Here is a 19721-nt window from a genome sequence, read left to right as displayed (position 1 = left end):
TATTAGTTACATGTTCTGGCTCATAACAATGGGTCATAAGGATGCAATGTAGATATTGTTTTGGAGCTGATTTGTTAGAAAATAGCTAAAGCATGGAGAAGCAGAATATGAGGGCTTGGGGACGGAGAACAGACGACAGAATGTGAGGTTCTTGGGGACGGGGAACAGACGACAGAATGTGAGGTTCTTGGGGACGGGGAACAGACGACAGAATGTGAGGTTCTTGGGGACGGGGAACAGACGACAGAATGTGAGGTTCTTGGGGACGGGGAACAGACGACAGAATGTGAGGTTCTTGGGGAAGGGGAACAGATGACAGAATGTGAGGTTCTTGGGGATGGGGAACAGATGACAGAATGTGAGGGCTTGGGGATGGGGAACAGACGACAGAATGTGAGGGATTGGGGACGGGGAACAGACGACAGAATGTGAGGTTCTTGGGGACGGGGAACAGACGACAGAATGTGAGGGCTTGGGGACGGGGAACAGACGACAGAATGTGAGGGATTGGGGACGGGGAACAGACAACAGAATGTGAGGTTCTTGGGGAAGGGGAACAGACGACAGAATGTGAGGTTCTTGGGTTCTTGGGGAAGGGGAACAGACGACAGAATATGAGGGCTTGGGGACGGGGAACAGATGACAGAATGTGAGGGCTTGGGGATGGGGAACAGACGACAGAATGTGAGGGCTTGAGGACGGGGAACAGACGACAGAATGTGAGGGATTGGGGACGGGGAACAGACGACAGAATGTGAGGTTCTTGGGGAAGGGGAACAGACGACAGAATGTGAGGGCTTGGGGACGGGGAACAGACGACAGAATGTAAGGTTCTTGGGGACGGGGAACAGACGACAGAATGTGAAGGCTTGGGGACGGGGAACAGACGACAGAATGTGAGGGATTGGGGACGGGGAACAGACGACAGAATGTGAGGTTCTTGGGGAAGGGGAACAGACGACAGAATGTGAGGGCTTGGGGACGGGGAACAGACGACAGAATGTAAGGTTCTTGGGGACGGGGAAAAGACGAAAGAATGTAAGCTTCTTGGGGAAGGGGAACAGACGACAGAATGTGAGGTACTTGGGGATGGGGAACAGACGACAGAATGTGAGGGCTTGGGGACGGGGAACAGACGACAGAATGTGAGGTACTTGGGGATGGGGAACAGATGACAGAATGTGAGGTTCTTGGGGACGGGGAACAGACGACAGAATGTGAGGGCTTGGGGACGGGGAACAGATGACAAAATGTGAGGTTCTTGGGGAAGGGGAACAGACGACAGAATGTGAGGTTCTTGGGGAAGGGGAACAGACGACAGAATGTGAGGTTCTTGGGGACGGGGAACAGACGACAGAATGTGAGGTTCTTGGGGAAGGGGAACAGACGACAGAATGTGAGGTTCTTGGGGACGGGGAACAGACGACAGAATGTGAGGTTCTTGGGGACGGGGAACAGACGACAGAATGTGAGGGCTTGGGGACGGGGAACAGACGACAGAATGTGAGGTTCTTGGGGACGGGGAACAGACGACAGAATGTGAGGTACTTGGGGACGGGGAACAGACGACAGAATGTGAGGTTCTTGGGGAAGGGGAACAGACGACAGAATGTGAGGTTCTTGGGGACGGGGAACAGACGACAGAATGTGAGGTTCTTGGGGACGGGGAACAGACGACAGAATGTGAGGTTCTTGGGGACGGGGAACAGACGACAGAATGTGAGGTTCTTGGGGACGGGGAACAGATGACAGATTGTGAAGGATTGGGGACGGGGAACAGACGATAGAATGTGAAGGATTGGGGACGGGGAACAGACGACAGAATGTGAGGTACTTGGGGAAGGGGAACAGACAACAGAATGTGAGGTTCTTGGGGACGGGGAACAGATGACAGAATGTGAGGGCTTGGGGACGGGGAACAGATGACAGAATGTGAGGTTCTTGGGGACGGGGAACAGACGACAGAATGTGAGGTTCTTGGGGACGGGGAACAGACGACAGAATGTGAGGTACTTGGGGAAGGGGAACAGACGACAGAATGTGAGGTTCTTGGGGAAGGGGAACCAACAACAGAATGTGAGGGCTTGGGGACGGGGAACAGACGACAGAATGTGAGGTTCTTGGGGACGGGGAACAGACGACAGAATGTGAGGTTCTTGGGGACGGGGAACAGATGACAGAATGTGAGGGATTGGGGATGGGGAACAGACGAAAGAATGTGAGGTTCTTGGGGACGGGGAACAGACGACAGAATGTGAGGTTCTTGGGGACGGGGAACAGACGACAGAATGTGAGGTTCTTGGGGACGGGGAACAGATGACAGAATGTGAAGGATTGGGGACGGGGAACAGACGATAGAATGTGAAGGATTGGGGACGGGGAACAGACGACAGAATGTGAGGTTCTTGGGGAAGGGGAACAGACAACAGAATGTGAGGTTCTTGGGGACGGGGAACAGATGACAGAATGTGAGGGATTGGGGATGGGGAACAGACGAAAGAATGTGAGGTTCTTGGGGACGGGGAACAGACGACAGAATGTGAGGGCTTGAGGACGGGGAACAGACAACAGAATGTGAGGTACTTGGGGAAGGGGAACAGACGACAGAATGTGAGGTTCTTGGGGAAGGGGAACCAACAACAGAATGTGAGGGCTTGGGGACGGGGAACAGACGACAGAATGTGAGGTACTTGGGGACGGGGAACAGACGACAGAATGTGAGGTTCTTGGGGATGGGGAACAGATGACAGAATGTGAGGGCTTGGGGATGGGGAACAGATGACAGAATGTGAGGTTCTTGGGGAAGGGGAACCAACAACAGAATGTGAGGGCTTGGGGACGGGGAACAGATGACAGAATGTGAGGTTCTTGGGGACGGGGAACAGATGACAGAATGTGAGGGCTTGGGGACGGGGAACATACGACAGAATGTGAGGTTCTTGGGGACGGGGAACAGACGACAGAATGTGAGGGATTGGGGACGGGGAACAGATGACAGAATGTGAGGGCTTGGGGACGGGGAACAGACGACAGAATGTGAGGTTCTTGGGAAAGGGGAACAGACGACAGAATGTGAGGGATTGGGGACGGGGAACAGATGACAGAATGTGAGGTTCTTGGGGACGGGGAACAGATGACAGAATGTGAGGGCTTGGGGACGGGGAACAGACGACAGAATGTGAGGGATTGGGGACGGGGAACAAACGACAGAATGTGAGCTTCTTGGGGACGGGGAACAGACGACAGAATGTGAGGGATTGGGGACGGGGAACAGACGACAGAATGTGAGGTTCTTGGGGACGGGGAACAGATGACAGAATGTGAGGTTCTTGGGGAAGGGGAACAGACGACAGAATGTGAGGTTCTTGGGGACGGGGAACAGACGACAGAATGTGAGGGCTTGGGGACGGGGAACAGACGACAGAATGTGAGGTACTTGGGGAAGGGGAACAGATGACAGAATGTGAGGTTCTTGGGGACGGGGAACAGACGACAGAATGTGAGGTACTTGGGGAAGGGGAACAGACGACAGAATGTGAGGGCTTGGGGACGGGGAACAGACGACAGAATGTGAGGTACTTGGGGAAGGGGAACAGATGACAGAATGTGAGTTTCTTGGGGACGGGGAACAGACGACAGAATGTGAGGTACTTGGGGAAGGGGAACAGACGACAGAATGTGAGGTTCTTGGGGAAGGGGAACAGACGACAGAATGTGAAGGATTGGGGACGGGGAACAGATGACAGAATGTGAGGTTCTTGGGGACGGGGAACAGACGACAGAATGTGAGGTTCTTGGGGACGGGGAACAGACGACAGAATGTGAGGTTCTTGGGGACGGGGAACAGACGACAGAATGTGAAGGATTGCGGACGGGGAACAGACGATAGAATGTGAAGGATTGGGGACGGGGAACAGACGATAGAATGTGAAGGATTGGGGACGGGGAACAGACGACAGAATGTGAGGTTCTTGGGGACGGGGAACAGACGAAAGAATGTGAGGGATTGGGGACGGGGAACAGACGACAGAATGTGAGGTTCTTGGGGACGGGGAACAGATGACAGAATGTGAGGGCTTGGGGACGGGGAACAGACGACAGAATGTGAGGTTCTTGGGGACGGGGAACAGACGACAGAATGTGAGGGCTTGGGGACGGGGAACAGACGACAGAATGTGAGGTTCTTGGGGAAGGGGAACAGACGACAGAATGTGAGGTACTTGGGGACGGGGAACAGACGACAGAATGTGAGGTACTTGGGGACGGGGAACAGACGACAGAATGTGAGGTTCTTGGGGACCGGGAACAGATGACAGAATGTGAGGTTCTTGGGGACGGGGAACAGACGACAGAATGTGAGGTACTTGGGGACGGGGAACAGACGACAGAATGTGAGGTTCTTGGGGAAGGGGAACAGACGACAGAATGTGAGGTTCTTGGGGACGGGGAACAGACGACAGAATGTGAGGGCTTGGGGACGGGGAACAGACGACAGAATGTGAGGTTCTTGGGGACGGGGAACAGACGACAGAATGTGAGGGCTTGGGGATGGGGAACAGATGACAGAATGTGAGGTTCTTGGGGAAGGGGAACAGACGACAGAATGTGAGGTACTTGGGGACGGGGAACAGACGACAGAATGTGAGGTACTTGGGGACGGGGAACAGACGACAGAATGTGAGGTTCTTGGGGACCGGGAACAGATGACAGAATGTGAGGTTCTTGGGGACGGGGAACAGACGACAGAATGTGAGGTACTTGGGGACGGGGAACAGACGACAGAATGTGAGGTTCTTGGGGAAGGGGAACAGACGACAGAATGTGAGGTTCTTGGGGACGGGGAACAGACGACAGAATGTGAGGGCTTGGGGACGGGGAACAGACGACAGAATGTGAGGTTCTTGGGGACGGGGAACAGACGACAGAATGTGAGGGCTTGGGGATGGGGAACAGATGACAGAATGTGAGGGCTTGGGGACGGGGAACAGATGACAGAATGTGAGGTTCTTGGGGACGGGGAACAGACGACAGAATGTGAGGGCTTAGGGACGGGGAACAGATGACAGAATGTGAGGTTCTTGGGGACGGGGAACAGACGACAGAATGTGAGGTTCTTGGGGTAGGGGAACAGACGACAGAATGTTCTGAGAGCTCCTTTCTCCATCCTTTCAAGCCACACACACATCCACAGTGCTTTCATAAAAAAACTAATTCTTTACAGGCGGGGGGGGGTGAAATGAGAGCTGAGATTTTGCTGAGGGGTCCTTCATTGCGCTGAGGCTGGGTGAAGATCCCATTCTCAGCTCCACTCTGCCTGGCTGCTACAATTACTGTGAAGAATCCAAAACCATCCAGGCAGCTTCAGGAAAATGTGTCCTTTTCAGATTGTTATTAGATTGTTTATGCAATAGTTATCTGGGCACTCCATGTGGCGACTCCATAAAGTACTCTGAATACATTAAAATAGTCAAATGGCACATATCAAAACAGAACCCTGGAGCGTGTTGAAAAAACCCCATTTACTCTATGGCAAAAGGCACATTTCTTGCTTGCCAAGCGCATTCAACAACTGTCCTTGAATTGATGTGATATTTTGTGTCTGTTTGCTAGAGCTGGAATTGGAATCACCATGCACATTCCTCCATGTCTGTGTTTTCAAAATACAGCCTGGATCAATTTAGTTATCTCTCCCTCTCCCTCCCATTCTCTTCATATATACAGTACATATCTGGAACTGCCACTCCCACTCCCACTCCCACTCCCACTCCCACTCCCACTCCCACCCCCAACCATCACCTCCTTTTCAAAGAGTCCTTCCCCATGCCTTACCTGGTGGGTAACGTTCGATGACAGGTTGGTTGTCCACCTGGAGGGTAGCGTTGCCACCGCTGCGTGTGAAGCGCACAACATGGTACTTGCCATCACTAACTATGACAGCCGGCTCGCCAATGGTGATGTCATCTGTCCCCACGTTGAAGATCACATCGATCTTTCCTTGTTCCTGGGGATGGAGGAAACAGAAGGGGTGTCTGAAGGGAAACAACAAGTGAGATATTCACAAATCTAAAAATGCTTTGACAATAGTGGCAGCTGCTATACCACTGGTGAGTAAGACATTGCCATAGTTTTTATTGTTACAGTGCTGCAGTGGTGGAAGTACCCTTGGTTGAGCTGCCCAGAGTTGTCCTCTGTGACATAGGCAGAATGTTGGATTAGTACGCCTCCATCGGTTTCCATTCACCACCTGCCTCCCTCTGCGGTCTGCAGCCCAGCTCAGGGTCTCTCAAATTGATCACTGTTGACTTGACCTTGCTGTTTCTCTTCTACCTGACCTGACCTGACCTGACCCATTCCTTTCACTGAATCTTCTCTCACAGCTAGAACCTCCATCACAGGTCAGAGTTACTTCCTCTGGCTGCCTCTGGTGGCGCTGCTAGGAAACTGGGCTGGGGAGCAAAACACTTTATGCGTGGGCACTCTGTGACGACCGGGCTGGGCACGTCTGAAGACCCTGTGATCAGACCACAAGGTCACAGTCATAGAGATCCTATTGTAATTCTTAATTCTATGGTCACAGTGCTAATGTGGCAGTGTGAGAGCACTAAAGACTAGATCAGCTGTCTGACAGCTTCAACATTATCCCAGCCCAGTCTGTAAGATGACTCTCATATCATGCTACTCACAACATAAAAATGTTCCATGCTTGAAATGTCCACTTCTTAAACATGATACTAAAATGGAAGGCTTTCAGAGATTCACTCAACGATCAGTTGGTACTGTCAGTAATATGGTAAGTGGTATCTTGTCTCCATGACTTGGGAATTGATCCCACGTGACCATTTGATGAGCAGATCAGAAACCATCAGGCATGATAAGGGGTTGATCCATCAGTATAGACATCTGACTGGGCAAACTGCCAAGAGGTGTCAGTCACCGATGATGAGAGAATATGGGCCATCTCACCTCAACCACTTCAGTCTGAGTCCCAGGAGAAATCAGAAAACAGCTAGAGGATGATACTATGTAATATCCTGTAGTGTGATGATGGTTACCTGTTATCAGTTATCTGTTATCTAGTTCAAATATTGTCTAGTTATTTGATTACTTTTCTTTTTAATTAACAGTGTATGGGATTTTCACAAAGTGTTATAAAGGTAACATCAATCCCAACCAGTGCCACTCCATCACATCAGTGTTGTGAACTGACAGAACCTTTGGGTGACCCCACCACAACCACCACCCATACCACCCAGTGTCCTCCTGCTCCTCTGCCTTCTCCCCTTGGTAACCCCCAACAGTTCAATGGAGATTTCCCTGGAGATAGCAGTTCAGTTAGGGGTCAAGAGCAAGCTCCTGTCTGCATTCCTCACATTAAGCACTGTGATTCTTCCTGAACCCACAGAGCAGTGGGGGAAATGAACCAAAGCCCAGTGTTGCCTGACAAGAAGAGCCCCTCCTGAGCACCATACATTACTCATGCGGAAAGATCCCTTTGTGTGATGTTCAATGACCCCATCAGTTCTTTTCATGGAGATTCAGGGTGACATTTCCCCTTGTGCAGCAGGGACTTGGGCTGGATGGTTAGTGGCTGGAGGCTAGGGCTGGGGCTGACCTGACCCATCGCTCTCACCGCATTTTCTCTCACAGCTGGAACCTCCAACACAGATTAGAGTTACTTCCTCCGGCTGCCTGTGGGGTGTGTATAGGCTGCATGGGAGGGCAGAAAGGACAGGACATGTTCTTCTCGATTATTTACTGCCCTCCGGTTCACCCCTGCGGCCCCTCAAAATAGCTTGCCTGTACCAGTCAAAGGCATGCCCCTGTACGCTGTGTATAAAGCACAGGCTCAGGGTGTCTACCACTCTTAGGCCATGGCCACGGTCACTGGTCCAGCTGCTCAGTGTGAGCTACTGTCCCCTCACCACTATCTGCGTTCTGTTCCTCTAATGTGCCATGCTGTTGCTAACACCTGTGTGTTCAGCCTGCTCCCAGCACACTTTAGTTCACATGACGGCGGTGGCGGGGGGAATGCAACTTTGAAACTATTAAAATGTAGGCACTGTGTTATTTATCATTGTGTCTGGGGAACATGGAACACAGCTAAGAATAACAGCAAAGGGGACATGTTGAGCTGTCGATGTGTGCTCACGTAACCACCCAAGGAGGAGAGCCCTGGATCTTGTTCTGTTGAGCAGAAACCCCGACTACAGCTGATTGACAGTCAGGGTCTCACTGTAGAAACCGTTTCCTTCGCCCACACCGCTGTCCCTAACAGTGACCCCCCCCCCCCCCCAGCAGTGTGTGGGTGGTGGTACATTTACAGGATCATAGCTACGTGAGCGTGTTCCTGTCTTTAGTGTGTTTGTGTGAGCGTAGGAGGGACTACGTCTTAATACGTGACTTATTTCAGGAAACTAGGCATATGTTGAGCATCACTACTTCACAGGAGAGGCATTTGAACGTTAACTTTTTATTTGTATCAAAATGCGTTTTACACAACCGTGTATGCAATCTGTAAATATGAATACAATTGTTAAATTACGAGCCTAGTTGGTTTAGCCACGGAAAAGGACAGGAACCTTCCCGCTAACCATGATTGGCTGATATAATGGATGGGTTGGACATGCCGAGAGATGGTCTGCCATGTAGCATGCTTCTGTCTATAACATGAGCTGCTCAGTATGTGTAGGTAATCCTTTCTAACATGGCTTTTTTGAAAAATATCACGTAGTAGAACTGAAAAAGTGTTGTTCTCCACTTTCTGGAGGACCGAGTTCTGAAATCAGTGGAATGCCCGGTGGAATTAGAGTATGATTACTAAGGAGATGGTGAAAATTCTGGCGTTGAGAACACAGAGAAGGCTGTTGTATAAAACACCTGTCTCTGGATTACATCTTCAAACTAAGGCAACCATGGCATCCATGACAGACAGGGAGAAGCGTCCATCCATGTATACGGGTAAGAGAATCTAGCTAGCTACATTTTCAGATATTATACGTTTCTAGTTTTGTCAGAAAGTTATTTTCATTTCAAGTTAAAGTGTACTGTTAGCTAGCTAACGTTAGCTGGCTGGCTCGCTAGCTAACATTATGTGTATGATCTGTGTAGTAATATTATTCATATCTCAGAGCCATTTGCATTTTCTAGTTATAGCCTAATGTTAGATAGCTAGCTAACATTGAACATGGTTGGTTAGCTACCTGCAGATTCATGTAGGATAGTAAGGTTATGAGTTGGGATTATGGATCATTGTTTAGCCAGCTAGCTACATGTCTAAACAAAATGCAAGTAACCATTTCACTACACACTTCTGTATCCTGTGCATGTGACAAATCAACTTTGATTTTATTTGATATTGTATGTATTTACCAGAGACGGTAATGTGAAGAACATGACCTACACCAAAGTCAAATTAGGATATAACGTTAGGCCAACGGGACAGTGTCCAAGTTCTAAACATTTTCCAGTAGAATGCCCTGCTTTTATTTTGTCAGACTCACAACTTCTGTAATTGGTTTGCCATTTACTTGTAAATAATTATCTTGTAGTGAATTTATTTTCCTGTAATAATGAAAACAAATGAGCTAAAGTGAAGACGTTGTCAGCTATATGATATGGTCATTATTTGAACTGGCTATCCAGTGAACTTAACATTAGCTATTTAGCTAACAATCTAGAAACAACCCAAAACATTGTTTAGAAAGTTACTTTTAGTTGCCTGGTTTGCTAGATTGACATATACTAAATTCATTTTTAAACGGATGGGTTTATTGGTGTTAAAATACACCAGTCCTGCTATTTTGCACCACCAGGCTGCTGATGTCATGCAGCCTGTAGTTTTTGTGTTTCAACTTTTTCATAACGACAACGACAAGTTTGATGTTGGACGACAATAGAATGTTCATGATGTCACTGCGACAACTGTCGATAGACGTAGTATAAACCAGCATTTAGTCTTGAAATCTTTGGTTGTTTAGTACATGGCTTCATGTGAATCCTTAAAGAGATGGGTGGGGCTAAGGCTTAAGAGGGTGGGAACGATGCTGAATAGGTGTAGACAAAGAAGAGCTCTCCAGTAGGTTTACCAAAACATTCAAGGGCCATTTTCTCAAAAGTGAGGTTACAAGTTTATCAACTTTCAAAGCAGAATTACTTTCCCATTGTTCCTCAACTGTAGTGTATGATATTTTTCTAGCTCTGAGTCCAAAGTAAAAAAAACACAATTTTAAATGTTGCTACATAAGACAGAATCGAGCTGGTTGGTCACATATGTGATGTGAGCACCATGTTGCACACTGCACTCCACACCTCCATCCCATCAAAGTACTGTAGACTGGACCATGCCATGTTCTTAGAAAGAGGAGAGGGAGGATTTGAACCCAGCCTACTGATGCATTTCCAACAGCCAGGGGAACTCTCTGGTCTAATCTGGCCTGGAGGTACAGTGCCTTCCTACCAGTCCCAGCACATTGGTGGGCTGCCGCAGGGCAAAGAAAAAGAACTGTGGTCTCTTCAAATTGTGGTCTTTGTGAATATTGCAGTGACATGAGTTTCCCATGGCCTCAGGAGCTGAGGGCTGCAGGAGCGGGGGACACAACTCCTCCTCCTCCTGACAGCTGGATAATCACATTCAGATGAGTGAACAGAGAGATTAACCTCTTAGATGTAAGTCTTCCCAGCAACCCTCACATCCAAATGCACTCACATACCATATACATTATACAATATTACAATTGCCACAGTGAAGACTCAGAAAACGTCTTGAGATGGATATGAAATGGAGTTCCAGTACAAATCAAAACATAGCTTAATTTGTCATATGTACAGGATACAGTGTAAACTAAAACCTGACAATTGGGTAAAATCCTAAATGAAGGTCTGCATGCATATTGGAAATGAATATATGATAACTCAAAACCATTTAACTAGCTTCGGTTTTAAACGAGTCATTCTACATGAAAAGAGACCCTGGTCTCAATGGTGACTCCCTGCTTAATTAAATAAAGGTACAATTAAAATAAACATTAGAGAAACAACCATGCTGAGAAATAACAGATATGATGATTAACAGTGATGATTCCCTGGAATAGTACAGTAAGCATGTACCAAAAAGAGCCATTAAACATCAGACAGGATTTGGGTGGATTAGCAGAAATTTGAACACCCCCCTCCAGCAACATTGTCTTATTTGGTCTATTGAGGTGCTTGAAAGTCACCTTTTCTTATTTCCCTCTTTGACATTCCCCTGTGCACAGCATTGCTATTTTGCAGTCTCGCCCATGGTTAAATTCTCATTCACCTTGGGGCATGGCATGTAGAATTCATAAAGCAGCCATGGGGCTCTCTGGACCTAAGTCAGCCCAGCCAGCTCCTACTCTCTGGGCAGGACAGCCATAAATCAGGAAAGGATTTGAACAGGCCCATCTGTCCTACCTGATCACATACAACATGCCTGTTCTCTCTCTCTCGCTCTGCTGACTCAATAGCACCACCCAGTCAACATGCTCCACAACACCTGCTTGACAAATAACTTAGGGCAGCATTTTTCCTTGTTCTGGTGAATTAAGACTAGGTCTTTCATGGTCAGTTTTGTTCAGACGCTCCTGTCTGCATGTGCTTTGGTAATAACAAGGTCCGACAGGTTCTGTCAGGAGAGGCCATTGTTAGCCTCCCACCCTGCTGTTGTGACAAGAACATTGTGGGGGTATTTCCCAGGCATCTGGCTTCCCACCGTTTGGAACATACAGACACTGACCGAACCACTCTGTCTGGGTGCAGCTGCCTGTACCCACCTGCATCTACTCTTCAGCTCCATGGCACACACAGTACAGATGGCCTATGGCCTGGTCGTAACATTTGGGCCAGTTTCAAACAGGGTTTGGAACAGGTTCAGGGAACATAACCGAAAACCAGAAAATAACAAAACAATTTGCTGAACAGAATCAGAACCGGGAACAAAAGTCATCTATACTGTTCCAGAACCGCTATTTTAAAAGCATGGGAACCGGTTAATAATGTTATTTTACATTCCAGGCATTTTTTTCCAGTCCTACAAAAAGACGCAACAAAGTGCCTCTGGAAAGCCCTCACTCTGTCCCTTAGAAACTTCTCCCAGTGTCTGCCTGCCAGCTGAAAATCTTTGCCAGTGTGCATGTGTAGGCTACCTGTCCCTGCCCTTTTCGAAGCATAGACTGCTGTAGCCTACTGACGTTACAAGCGTGATTCAGAAATTAGGGAGATATATAATTGGAGAAGAATGGATTAACTTTTTCAATGCTAGTTAAGGATCCTATAGTTATCACGTTTCCCATTGGATTCATTAACACCAAAAAGGTAAGACGTGTTTTTATTTAAATTCTGGTGCCACTCTGCACACACAAGCTTGTTAGCTAAGTAGCTAGCTCGCTCTGGTCCAACTTAAGCCAACCCTCAGAATTTCAAAGACATTTAAAGTTTCTTCATAGAAAGGGTAATTCTGTGGGCATAATTCAGATAATGCAAGTCATAACAAGATGCCCAGCGCTCTCGCGCCGTACACTTATCTGTCCAATCGATACAGCTCCATAGCAAGTTGTTCTATTGACACTGATTGGTGAAATAATTTAATGGTGAGCTAAATGTACAAAATAAATTGATTTCAGAAGTTTAAAAAGGAACAGAACGGAACGCTATAAACCGTAACTTTTTTGGGGTTCGAACCATTTCAAAAGTTTATTTTGCTGGTTGGAATAGTGGAAAGGAATGAAAAACAAGATGGTTCTATTCAGAACTAAATGACTGGAAAATAATTTAGGTTCCAACTCCTGGTTTCAAAGGATAAAGTAGAGTAGTCATAGTTTCATTAAAAGCCAAAACACTAAACATTTCAAATACTTTGGAATACAAAGGGAGGCAGGTGGTCTAAATGTTATTATTCTTTCCAATTAATAAAGGAGTAAGAAGTTGGACAGCGATGAATGAATAATGACTTGGTTACAAGGTTCCTGCTGAGATCACACTGTGAGACAAGGATCTATGTGACATAAGCTGGAGAGGCCAGCCTCTCTAAGCATGCTGACTGTCTGATGCCACCCCATAGGGCCTCCCTGCCAAGGCTCTGCTCCCCCAAGGCCCTGTCCTGTTACAACTTGCTCTTCATCTGCTCAATCCCCCATATATTCTTTTGGTAAATATATATATCCATACATGCATGCATACATATACACATATATACATACACATACCTAAATAGACATACATACTTTTTAAAAGAATATACCTTTATTAATATTCCCCGGAAACCCTACCACCGATCCCCCAATTGGAGTAAACTAATAAACACTTCGGCTTTTACCTTCAATTTATTCATCTTATACATATTTTACAGACAGTCTATTTTACAATAGTTCTTTTTTGTTTGTTTTTAGTCCTTCCTCTATTTCTGATGTCCATCCAGTTTGATTTCTATTTGTAACTGTGCTATTTCATAAAAAGTTCTAAACCTATATACATTTTACAGACCCCGTATGTTTTACATTGTTTATCTTGTTATTAGTCCCACCCTTCAGCTCCATTCAACCCCTCCCATCTATCTCTCAACATCATCCATTTCGGATTTATATTTGCCATATATTTTTTAACTGTGCTGTGATGCTTCACAAAACAATTGAACCTTTCTATTCTCATAGCTTCTACAGATTGTAAATTAAAAATAAACATTTTTGCTAAAATAATTATTATATTATTGATTGATTGACTATGGCTTTTGAAATCACCCAGTATTGCTATCTGCAGCGTTAGTTCTAGGCAAATGTTGCAAATCTTCAGCCATTCCTTGACCTGTGACCAAAAACAAGCTACATATGGACAATACCAAAATAAATGATCTAATGACTCTGCCTCCTCACAGCAGAATCTGCAGAGCTGGAAAGATTGTATCCCCCATATATATAAAATTCTATTAGTTGCAAGAATTTTGTATAGTAATTTAAATTGAAAAATTCGAAGTTTTGAATCCGGCGTTGTTTTGCGTATCAATTCATAAACCTTGTGCGATGGAATGGGTACATCAAAAATCTCTTCCCAACTATTTTGCAATTTATATGGCACAGCTGTCAGTTTTTTGGTCCTTAAATGAAATTGGTATATGTTTTTATTTATCACACTTTTCTTTAACCATTTATGTTCTTTAACACAGGGCCGACATACAAGTTCCTTACTTTTTTCCCCTTCTACTTGCCTCTTCCATTTTTGTGGTAATGCTGCAATTAATTGGTTGTAATTTTGGGTAGAGCAGACATTTCCATATGTCTGTGTTAGCTGCATGTGTGATATCACTCCACCAGTCCTATTTATAATATCATTCACTAAAATTATACCTTTTTTAAACATTTCTTCGAAAAATACAATTTTTTTTTATCAATTACTATATTTGAATTTAACCACAATATTTGTTGTATTATTTGTTCTGTCTTTTCAGGTGGATTAAACTGAAATTGCAACCAACTTTCTAAGGCTTGTTTAAAAAATAAAGATATTTTGGAGATTATTTCCTTTTCAAACAACCGAAAGTGGGCAGGTGTAATCTGAATAAAGGGGAAAAGGCCCTTCTTGAACATAGGATGAGACATTCGTACCAATTTACTAGAAAACCAGTTTGGATTTAAGTATATCTTTGGTATGACTGATGCCTTTAGTGAGAGGTCTAATGCTTTAATATTTAATAATTTCTGCCCTCCGAATTCATATTCGTTATATAAATAGGGCCTTTTCATTTTATCTGGCTTGCCGTTCCAAATAAAATTGAATATTTTTTGTTCATATAATTTAAAAAGCAGGTCACTAGGTGTAGGCAAAACCATGAGCAAATAGGTAAACTGTGATATGACTAAAGAGTTAATCAGGGTGATTTTTCCACAAATAGACAGGTATTTTCCTTTCCACGGTAGCAAGATCTTATCTATTTTTGCTAACTTTCTATAAACATTTATTGGAGTGAGATCATTTCTTTCTTTTGGGACTTGTATACTGAGTATGTCCACATCTCCGTCAGACCATTTAATTGGTAAACTACATGGTAATGTAAAATTTGCATTTTTTTGTGATCCAATACGTTATCATAATTTGGTTTTAATCCAGAGAGAATAGCAAAAGTATCTAGATCCTCTATGAGGCCGTGGAGAGACTCCAATTGTGGTTTTAAAAGAAAACATGAATCATCGGCGTACAATGACACCTTAGTCTTTAAGCCGCGGATTTCTAATCCCTTAATATTATTGTTTGATCTAATCTTAACAACTAACATTTCGATGGCAATAATAAATAGATATGCCGATAGTGGACAACCTTGTTTTACTCCTCTAGATAGTTTAAAACTTTCTGAGATGTAGCCATTATTTACTATTTACACCTAGGGTTACTATACATAACTTTAACCCATTTTATAAGAGATTCCCCAAAATTGAAATATTCTAGGCATTTATATACTGCTCAAAAAAATAAAGGGAACACTTAAACAACACATCCTAGATCTGAATGAAAGAAATCATCTTATTAAATACTTTACATAGTTGAATGTGCTGACAACAACATCACTCAAAAATAATCAATGGAAATCCAATTTATCAACCCATGGAGGTCTGGATTTGGAGTCACACTCAAAATTAAAGTGGAAAACCACACTACAGGCTGATCCAACTTTGATGTAATGTCCTTACAACAAGTCAAAATGAGGCTCAGTAGTGTGTGTGGCCTCCACGTGCCTGTATGACCTCCCTACAATGCCTGGGCATGCTCCTGATGAGGTGGCGGATGGTCTCCTGAGGGATCTCCTCCCAGACCTGGACTAAAGCATCCGCCAACTCCTGGACAGTCTGTGGTGCAACGTGGCGTTGGTGGATGGAGCGAGACATGATGTCCCAGATGTGCTCAATTGGATTCAGGTCTGGGGAACGGGCGGGCCAGTCCATAGCATCAATGCCTTCCTCTTGCAGGAACTGCTGACACACTCCAGCCACATGAGGTCTAGCATTGTCTTGCATTAGGAGGAACCCAGGGCCAACCGCACCAGCATATGGTCTCACAAGGGGTCTGAGGATCTCATCTCGGTACCTAATGGCAGTCAGGCTACCTCTGGCGAGCACATGGAGGGCTGTGCGGCCCCCCAAAGAAATGCCACCCCACACCATGACTGACCCACCGCCAAACCGGTCATGCTGGAGGATGTTGCACGCAGCAGAACGTTCTCCACGGCGTCTCCAGACTCTGTCACGTCTGTCACGTGCTCAGTGTGAACCTGCTTTCATCTGTGAAGAGCACAGGGTGCCAGTGGCGAATTTGCCAATTTTGGTGTTCTCTGGCAAATGCCAAACGTCCTGCACAGTGTTGGGCTGTAACTGTAAGCACAACCCCCACCTGTGGACGTCGGGCCCTCATACCACCCTCATGGAGTCTGTTTCTGACCGTTTGAGCAGACACATGCACATTTGTGGCTTGCTGGAGGTCATTTTGCAGGGCTCTGGCAGTGCTTCTCCTGCTCCTCCTTGCACAAAGGCGGAGGTAGCGGTCCTGCTGCTGGGTTGTTGCCCTCCTACGGCCTCCTCCACGTCTCCTGATGTACTGGCCTGTCTCCTGGTAGCGCCTCCATGCTCTGGACACTACGCTGACAGACACAGCAAACCTTCTTGCCACAGCTCGCATTGATGTGCCATCCTGGATGAGCGGCACTACCTGAGCCACTTGTGTGGGTTGTAGACTCCGTCTCATGCTACCACTAGAGTGAAAGCACCGCCAGCATTCAAAAGTGACCAAAACATCAGCCAGGAAGCATAGGAACTGAGAAGTGCCCACCTGCAGAACCACTCCTTTATTGGGGGTGTCTTGCTAATTGCCTATAATTTCCACCTGTTGTCTATTCCATTTGCACAACAGCATGTGAAATGTATTGTCAATCAGTGTTGCTTCCTAAGTGGACAGTTTGATTTCACAGAAGTGTGATTGACTTGGAGTTACATTGTGTTGTTTAAGTGTTCCCTTTATTTTTTTGAGCAGTGTATATAAACTCCAGTCATACTTTATCAAAAGCCTTTTCAAAATCAGCTATAAAACCAGGCCTGGTGTCCCCGATATTTCATAGTATTCTATTGTTTCCAGTACTTGTCTTATATTATCTCCAATGTATCGTCCATGTAAAAAACCTGTCTGATTAGGATGAATAATATCTGACAATACTTTTTTAATTCTATGCACCAAGCATTTTGCTAGGATTTTTGCATCACAACACTGAAGTGTAAGAGGTCTCCAATTTTTTAAATGGACTGGATCTTTATATATACCACTTGGGTCCTGTTTCAGTAATAATGATATCAGACCTTCTTGTTGCGTGTCTGATAATCTACCATTTATATAGGAGTGGTTAAAACATGCTAATAATGGTCCTTTGAGTATATCAAAAAACGTTTTGTATACTTCCACTGGTTTGCCATCCAGCCCTAGCTACATGTCTTAACAAAAGACTCCACTCTATTTTTGAGTATTTTCATTTCAAGTTAGTGTACTGTTAGCTAGCTGTCTCGCTAACTAGTGTTATGTCATGCGTTGGGATTCATTGTTTACCTAGCTATCTAGCTATCTAGCTCAATTTCTTAACAAAAGACTCTCGCCTTAGTGTGCCAGAAGGCAGAATAACTAATGCATTTTTGAACGCTCAACACCCGTTGAACATGTCCGTGTCAGTAAGTGTTGGCAACAAAGCGTAATTCAATTGTTGCCAGCAGCACTGTTACAGTCACCAACGCTCTGGGTAACATGACAACTGCCTAACCAGCTCTGCTAGAGGGAGTAAAATCGTCAGAGCGGGGTGTTCTCTCATTATGTGTCTGGAAGTAGCTAGCCAATGTTAGCCAGTTAGCTTGGGTGCTTGACTGTCGTTGTGAGGTCAGAGCTTTCGGAACAACCCTACTTATTGGCCAGAGCATCCAGTGTGCTCTCTAAACGTGAAACACTTTGAATTTACGAACAGACAAACTGACAGCACAGTTGCAGTCACCAACTCTCTGGATAACATACTGTAACAGCCTAACCAGCTCTGCTAGGGCGAGTAATGTTCAGTGAGCTGTTCTCTCTCTCTCTCTCTTAGAAGTCTGGAAGTAGCTGGCAAGTTAGTACAGAACGCACGGATCAACCCTAAAAGAGAAGGGTGGGGCAATGGGTGTGAGAGATGGGTGTGAACAATGCTGAATGGGTGTAGACAAAGAAGGGCTCTCCTATAGTAGTACCAAAACATTGAAAGATGGTTTTCTCAAAAGTGAGTTTACAAGTTGATCAACTTTCAAAGCAGAATTACTTTCCCATTGTTTCCTCAAATGCAGTCTATGATATACCATTTTATAGCTCTGAGTCTCTACTTTTAACCAATGTAAAAAACAGAAATTCAAATGTTGCTACATAAGACCGAATCCAGGTGGTGAGTCACATATGGATATGTGATAGCTGAGACAGGTGATATGGATATGTGATAGCTGAGACAGGTGATATGGATATGTGATAGCTGAGACAGGTGATATGGATATGTGATAGCTGAGACAGGTGATATGGATATGTGATAGCTGAGACAGGTGATATGGATATGTGATAGCTGAGACAGGTGATATGGATATGTGTTAGAAGGAATAGCTCATGGTTAAGGCATTGCTATTTCCACCTTCCACATGCGAAGACTAAAGTGCATCTATTTTCAAATTCTTTCTTAATTTTCATGAGCTCTGAGGACACAAGGGAATGCAGGGTGCACTCTAAAGCCAGCTAACGCATACAAACAAAAACAGAATTTCCATTCAAAAGAGGAGAAGAGCAGAAATAGAGATTGCAACCACAGGTGTACTTATATCCGTGTATCTTGTTTAACATAGCAGAAACCACCACAATATTGATGCACTTTTCTCAGTATCATGATGACTCAATAAATCATCTCTCCTTTTTTCCATTTAAGCCAAAGTTTTGGTATTTTTCCTCATTTTCACAGTGTGTGGGTCTCCATCTCTTCTAGAAACCACCACAAAGCATACACAGCTAACGCATCCTATGGAGCGTGTAAAGAAAGACAGGGCCATTCAGTGGTGCGGTTGAAAATGGAAAGTTATGGGTGGTAAGAGACCCACCCTCCAGAGAGCAATTAGGAGAGTATGCAGCAGACGGTGAGAAAAAGCTAAAAGGTCCAATTGCACAGAAACAGGCCATACAATTAGTGTCAATTGAATAGAACATCAGGAAATGGGTCTATTTTGGTAGTGTTGTGTGTCGCATCTTTCTGCAACGTGCATCTTAGCAACATAAGCAGTCTAGTTTCGACCAATTTTAGAGGATAGAAAGAATATCATGGGATTTGAAAATGTCAATTAAGCAAGGAAAACATGAATGAGAGATGACAATTTAAAATGGTGGAGATCCGCAAATCAAATCTTTTGAAAAGCAACAGGCAGAAATTACTGTCACTCCAGGATAACACATTCAAGCTGCACTCAATAAAGGTAGCATCACTGGACAATCAAGTGTTGTAACAGAATCAAAGAGTAAGCCTTCCCTTATGGATGGAGTCCCATCTTTCAAGAACAGGTGTGGTTATTACACCATGCACCGCCTTGTCACAGATCCCCCTTTGCTTTTAATCACATTTGTCCTGGGGAAACACACTGCTAAAAAGCTGATTTCCCAGAGGAGGGACACTGCCACTGGCAGCTGCTCAC

The 19721-nt window shown here is 45.2% G+C and overlaps 1 protein-coding gene across 2 annotated transcripts in view; it reads right to left on the bottom strand.

Annotated features, from left to right (window-relative positions):
* nrxn2a (neurexin 2a) overlaps positions 1–19721 on the bottom strand; it is a 399049-nt gene that overhangs the window by 20100 nt on the left and 359228 nt on the right. For both annotated transcript variants that reach the window (XM_082958259.1, XM_045690107.2), the window contains one exon: positions 5830–6001. In XM_082958259.1, the coding sequence (XP_082814385.1) occupies positions 5830–6001 (172 nt within the window). The remainder of the gene's footprint in view (positions 1–5829; positions 6002–19721) is intronic.

This window comes from Salmo salar, chromosome 11 (genome assembly GCF_965601325.2).
Source record: "Salmo salar chromosome 11, fSalSal1, whole genome shotgun sequence".
NCBI lineage: Eukaryota > Metazoa > Chordata > Actinopteri > Salmoniformes > Salmonidae > Salmo > Salmo salar.
Note: the sequence above shows the minus strand (reverse complement) of the source record. Positions and strands in the feature narration are given on the sequence as shown.